This window comes from Agrilus planipennis, unplaced genomic scaffold (assembly GCF_000699045.2).
Source record: "Agrilus planipennis isolate EAB-ADULT unplaced genomic scaffold, Apla_2.0 scaffold121, whole genome shotgun sequence".
Classification (NCBI taxonomy): Eukaryota; Metazoa; Arthropoda; class Insecta; order Coleoptera; family Buprestidae; genus Agrilus; species Agrilus planipennis.
Genome location: NW_020439072.1, coordinates 52471 through 59525, shown reverse-complemented (window position 1 = coordinate 59525; position 7055 = coordinate 52471). Strand labels below are relative to the sequence as shown.

Sequence of the window (7055 nt, the reverse complement as noted above, 5' to 3'; positions counted from 1 at the left end):
TCCTATCTTTATATTCGCTCTTTCCCTACTTTTTCTTCCCTTGCATATCAGTATTTTAGTTTTACTTTTATTTATTTTCATACAGTACTGATCTGTCAGTACCGCTTCCATTTTATTTAAAGCTATCTCTAGGTCCTCCTTGCTAGATGCTAATACTGCTATATCATCTGCAAATCTAAGCATACTAATCTTTTGCCCTTGCACATCTATCCCTACAGTTGTACTGTATTTAATGATGTTAATGACGTCTTCGATGTATAGATTAAAAAGCAGCGGTGACAGTGTGCATCCCTGTCTGACTCCCTTCCTAATATTAACTTCTCTACGTTGCATCCCTAGCTCTGTAACTGCCTGTTGCTCTTTATACAAACTAAGTGTTACTCTTCTATCTTTGTAACTCATCCCTACATTTTTAAGTATATTCACTCTAATTGACATATTTTAACTTAAAATTTCGCGGGTTACAGTATTAGTAGAATTATAGCTCAAGCTGATGGAACATGGTCTAAATGAACTGTTAGCACCAGACGTTTCGTCCGCAATTGAGTATTACATCTTCAGTGGTACTCTGCCGAGATTTCGAGATTAATCTTTACCCACGTTGTCAATGTAGTACCACTAAAGATGCCGCAGTTGTCAACGAAACGCCTAGATCGAATATTTCATTTAGATCACGGCTTATCAATCCAAACCATAATTCCACTATGTATTTCCACCGTTAAATCCATGTCTTTACAGTATTAATTGAACAGTTTCCCTGAACGTCACGTGTGAGGTGCTCTGCAATCACTAATAATGGTATTCAATGTTCGAATTTGGTCAGGCTCAGCATGTACAATTTTATTGCAATATGAAAATTCGTCATTTAAAATCGAGCTAAATATCAACAAAAAAAAAGAGAAACGTAAAGAAATACCTATAGGGTTGTTCGGAAAGTCATTTTTTTTTGTGGGTGGAAATAAAAGACAGTTTTCGTGTAATAAACAAATACTTTATTAAATTATATATTGACCGTTCTGGTCCAACACCTNGATATTTGGTAGACTTCTGAGACTATAGGAGGATACGTTTCGTCGGGGTTCTTTCATAATTAGGGTGCCGTATTGCCGAGAGAAGTCACTAGCAACAATGAATTAGAAAATATTCTATAAAAGATTCAAACATAATTAAAAAAAAATACAAAATTAGTAATTTTTTCACATAATGTTTCGACAATAGAGCCTGGTAATTAATAGTTAAGACGATGCCAGGTTGTTTTTGAAACAATTGATTTAAAGAAGTGTAAGTAGATGAATTAATAAAAGTATCTGTTCAATAAGAAACTTTTCATTATACGAATTAAATTTTATAATACACATTAGCCAGTGTTGAGTGTATAAATAGATAAATCGGATAAATATACAAATCGAAGTGGCGTATGTACCAATTTACATATTTACGTATATGTGTACGAATGCGATAGGAGATTCGTTTACCGACAATAATAGGATTCGCTTGGCTAAAAATAAAGACAATCCAAATGATAGTAGCAGTTCGTGTTAAATGCGATAAGAGGTTAATAAATGTAGATTCGTCGATTATTTCAATGAGGGAGTAGCTGGTGTAGAGGAGGGCATCTTCGGATGCTCGGGGGCGGCGGAGGGGAAACCGGACAGCGGCCAGGCGAGAGCTCTTTGTATAGTTAGTGTAATTAGTGCCTCCTGCCTCGCTTCCCTCCAGGCCACCTTATTTAAATGCAAATGAGCTTCATTTCGCAATATTAATGTGTCTCACCCTTCTTACAACGTCCGACGCCATTGCCCTACACCCTCATATTGAAGCGAAGGGTTGAATATATTTCGGTAGTTGGTACTTCGATATTTCAGCTATCTGACGACTCATTTACATTTTGTTTTCATATAATTACGTAAAGTTTCTCATAAATTATTCCGGGGAATTTTCGTCGCGCTTCTTCATGATTCACGCGCACACAGTTCCAACGAAAAATCGAAAGGTATCCTCATCCATAATAACGTTCAAATTGTTTTATTAATAGCGGATATACAAGAACAAATTTTCGATCATTACTGAATTTTCCTTATTCTATTGGCAATTTTGACGTATTCCAGTTGGAAGTAAACCGTTGGAAAAAAGTGAACGGGTCTAATTATCTGTATTGGGGTGTATAATTGGTTGCATATACATACACACCTACATTTTATAGTATAGCCGCATTATGAAATGATCGAAAAATGTTTGGAGGCTTAGGTTTGTCTATATTAGAAACAGTTTCAAGTGCTTTGTACTACTTTCAAACTTGGATGAATTATAGCTAATTCGAAAAAAAGCATTTTCAGAATTTTGAAGATTTGAATCCAATTTGCTGTACCTAATAGATGTGCTAATTTACAATATCATCATCATCATCTTAGAGTCGTCAGTCCTAAGACTGGTTGGACACGTACCTTCACTCTTTCCTATACTGAGCTAAACTTCGCATTTCCCTAAAACTAGAACAACCCAAATCCTTAACTATTTGTGAACAGTAATCTAACCTAGGTCTACCTCACCCCTCCTAACTCCTGTTTCTGCCTCTAATATGCCTCTGACTAGACCTTCATGCCTGTGAAGTACTAACCTAACTCGTCTATTTCTTATTGACTTCCATAGAGTCCTCTGTTCTCTTGCTCTTTCTAATACCTCTTCATTTCTAACCTTTTCTACCCATGTTATCCTCATCATTCGCCTATAACACAACATTTCGAACGCTTCTAACCTTTTCTTTTCCGCAGGGCCCACTGTTCATGTTTCGCACCCGTACAACGCCACGCTCCAGACTTACACCTTTAACAACCTTTTTCGAAAATCTAAATTAACCGTTCGCGAGCATAGAAGTGACTTCTTTTTATTGAAGACAACTCGATCCTGCGCTATCCTCTGCTTTATATCCCTACTACTCCTTCCGTCCTGACTTATCTGACTTCCTAGATATGTAAAATCAGCCACTTCTTCTAATGTTTCGTCTCCTATATTTATATTCGCTCTTTCCCTACTTTTTCTTCCCTTGCATACCAGTATTTTAGTTTTACAATAATACTACAATAATTAAATTGTTGTACTCTGGCTTTGGTTAAATACTCAATGACTTAAATGACTCGAAACGTCGAAACCAATTTACCCAAAAAAATAATCGCTTTTGGAATTTGCCTAATTTAGATTCTTTTATACTCAAAGTGATTTCTTTTTACGACCATTGTACGAATTACATCGCGGAAAATGATTGAAACTAATTTAGCCGATCATCGTGCTGTAGTTGATTGAGAAAGCACAATTCATTTTTAAAGAAAAAACCGCAGAAATATTCACTTTCTGAAGTTTTAAGTAAGTGACAAACGTAGAAATAAAATATTTGTTCAATCCATGCTCGTAAAGGTGAAATGCGTTTTAGAATATATTCGGAATATTCGGTTTTATTAAGATAAAAAGTATTTGTAAAATTAAACTAAAAATCATTGATAGTAAGTGCTACAATCTGTAGGTGTAGTAAAACCTATGTCCTATGCAGATTTTATCACTTTTAGAGATTAACCTGCAAACATTCGAAAATAAAGCCACTTTTGCGCACATTCTTTTACCATAATGTGACGAGATTCCTGAATTTTTTTACAAATCTCAATAAGGCAGATAGAAAGTTTCAATATCGTCAGTGAGTGACGAACTATTTATAAGTATTATAAGGACTAAGTATTCAGAAAAATCACGCCAATATTATTGATTATGTGTTGGATTTAGGTTTATAAAAGTTTATTGATAGATAATACTATATTATCTATGGAAATATATATTACTTGAATTTCTGAGGAAACTTCTATTTATTACATTTTCAGATTCCAGCATGCAGAATTTTTTTATATTCTAATGACAGAGAACTATTAACATCGCATTGGTAAATAAAATGATCAATAACATTTTCAATATTCTCATGAATACATTTATCGTTAGAGATATTAGTGTATCAAACGAAAATAAAATATGTAAAAAAGGATACTTACAAATAAAGCAAAACGAAGTTAGCTTATTAATAAAAAATTGACTACAAATAACGATTTAAAAACCCTGGGGATAATTAATTTTATCGGACTGTAAAGTTATATGTATAGCGTAGGTACATATCGTGTATATAGGACACACTAGAAAAATGCAGCTTTGAAGTTAAAATCAAACAAAATCATCAAAAAAAAAACTCTACGTGATTTATTAAATACTGTACATCAAAAATGATCTTCACAAACTAATAATTACACATTTATATTATTCACATTGTAAATTTCTCAGGCCATCAAACCTAGAATAATTTTAATAGAATTCTCGCAAAATCTAAAAAAAATACAATAACCCTGTTTTTAGGGTTCCGTACATCCAAATGAAAAACGGAACCCTTTTACGATCATTTGTGTATCTGTCTGTCCGTCAGTCACAGTCAATTTACTCTAAATCTACTGGACCGATTAAAATGAAATTTAGTAGAGATATGAACTTCTGTGACCCAAACACGGACGCATAACGTAAATAAATTAATTTGATAATAATAATGGGATCATTTTTGGGGGGCCAATGGGAAATTAAAAAAATTTTTTGCAAACTGTACCGCGTGATATGTCAAATGAAAAGGCTTGTAAGGGTTTCAACTATATTTTTTATATAAAATAAATAGTTTTAATGTTATTTAAGAAAATAGATGAAAATTGACCATTCCCCCACACCCCCCTAACTCCGAAACTACTGAACCTAAAATTTTGAAAAGAATATAGAAAATACTCTGAACATAACGCGGTAAATCTTTCAAAAAAACAATGTTGTGCTTCCGAATTTGCAGTTTGAATAAATGGCAGAACATGCTTTTTTTCAACACAGTGCTAAATATTAATATGAAAATTCATTTTAATTTTTTCCCACTATAAACTATGTCAGGTTAATAAGGGAAAAATTGTTGCTATTGTTACACTCTCGCTGGGAATTGAACCCGAGACGTTTGGCTTTACAATGTTAAGTTGGTTGTCGGGTTAGGGTATTCTACATCCGAATGAAAACCGGAACCCTTATCGGATGACTCATGCACCTGTCTGTCCGTATTTTTTTCATGATTTTGTACAGTTTCGGCAGTTTCAGAACTATAAGGGTCATATATGTTTAGATTCATTTCAAGAAATATCTCTGGAAACAGGATATCAAATATTTTGCAAAAAATATTTTTTCCTTTGTTATTAATACACCTTTCGCCATCTAACATCAAAAATAATAAAAGCCCTACCAATTTGCCACCTCTTTAATTCCTTTGTAATTGATAGAACTTATAAGGTTTGTTTAATTTTTGAATATTGTCTAAGGAATTAGATAAGTATAACTTAGTCCATTCTTGAGATGTTATTCCTTATTTTACAATACAGTATAATATGAGTAATTTTTCAGTTAGGGTAGGTACTGCACAGAAAGAGAAATTATACTTGTTGCTTATATTTATTCATATATATATATACCTAGTATATTAGGTAATAATAAACAGAATTTTAAATATAAATAAATGTTAAGTACGTAAGTAAGTAGTAAGAATCGAACTGTTTTGTAAACTTTTATTTCTAACAAAATATGAGCATCAGCTAAAGTCCTTATTGATTGTCTTTCTGTGCAGGTCCTGAAATTTTGATTACGAAACCTGTCTATGAATTCAGCCTCGTATGGGTGTCTAAGTTCGTATATGACGCTTGAAAAGGATATGAAATTTTCGCGTAAACAACTGGTAAGTTATTAAAAAAATAATTTTAAAAAAGTGCATCGTGAAATAGGTAATCATATATTCGCATAAAAAAATATACAACTATCGTATCAGAGTTAACGACACACAACTTTGATATATCGGTAAAGGCAAAAGGGATGCATTCAAATCCGTAATTACTTTTCGCAACATCTAATATGTTCCAACATTTTACTTCTTAAAAGATCGAATCTCAGAGGTAACCTACTTCAAAAATTAGAAAATGAGAAAAACCGGTCTAGTGAGGGAATTGAGTCTCGAAGATTTCTCCCGTTTTTTCCCCCCAAAATTAGTCACGGAAACATATAATAACAGTATTAGATACAATTAAAAAAATATTTTTTTGTGATGCAACTACAAATTTACGATCGTCCTATTTTTCCCTTTGCCTACTTGTGCTACAGGACATTACTTCTTGCCACGTTTTATGATTCTAGGTTAACGGGAAGTACCTTACAGGTTTTAGGGGTCAAAATATGTGGCATAAACAGTCCTATATTTTGATTGCGTTGACTTAAGTTTAATTTTTATAAAGCTTCAAGGGATTACAGTACTAAGTATTTGATATTAATTTCAACTTGATACCTCCACGCTTTCCTGAGAAAAAGGATTTTGACAGACACAAAACAAAGTGACCCCATGAGGGTCCCTTTTTTCTTTTCAAGGTGCGGAACCCTAAAAGATTATTTTTATAGTTTTTAAGCAATGATAAGTCGAAATCTAGACCTTTATTTGTTTTTGTGTTTGTCAATCTCAGTTAGTTATGGTAAAAACAGCTTCAAATTACACTTTTCAGTTAAAGATTGTAAAAAATGGAAAATAAAACTGCTGCAAATGAGATAGATAATTATGCGATATTCTGGAATTATCATTATAAGGTCGTCAATCCTAAGACTTGTTGGACACGTACCTCCACTCTTTCCTATCCTGAGCTAAACTTCGCCTTTCCCTAAAACTAGAACAGCCTACATCCTTAACTGTTTGCCAACAGTAATCTAATCTAGGTCTATCTCTACCCCTCCTAACTCCTGTTTCTGCCTCTAATATGTCTCTGACTAGACATTCATGCCTGAGAAGATGTCCTACCAACCTATCTCGCCTATTTTTCTTATGGACTTCCATAGAAGTTTCTAACCTTTTCTACCCACGATATCCTCATCGTCCGCCTATAACACCACATTTCGAACGCTTCTAACCTTTTCTTTTCCGCCGCGCCCACTGTCCATGTTTCGCACCCGTACAATGCCGTGCTCCAAACATACAC

General features: G+C 33.7%; 1 protein-coding gene across 6 annotated transcripts in view; it reads left to right on the top strand.

Moving 5' to 3' along the window:
* Window positions 1-7055, top strand: part of LOC108738672 (POU domain, class 6, transcription factor 2) — a 101804-nt gene that overhangs the window by 67443 nt on the left and 27306 nt on the right. The window contains exon 2 of one of the 6 annotated variants that reach the window (XM_025977156.1): window positions 5669-5776. The exons of the other annotated variants lie outside the window; for them this stretch is intronic. Within the exon in view, the coding sequence (XP_025832941.1) occupies window positions 5699-5776 (78 nt within the window). The 5' untranslated portion in view covers window positions 5669-5698. The remainder of the gene's footprint in view (window positions 1-5668; window positions 5777-7055) is intronic. 6 annotated transcript variants of the gene reach the window in all.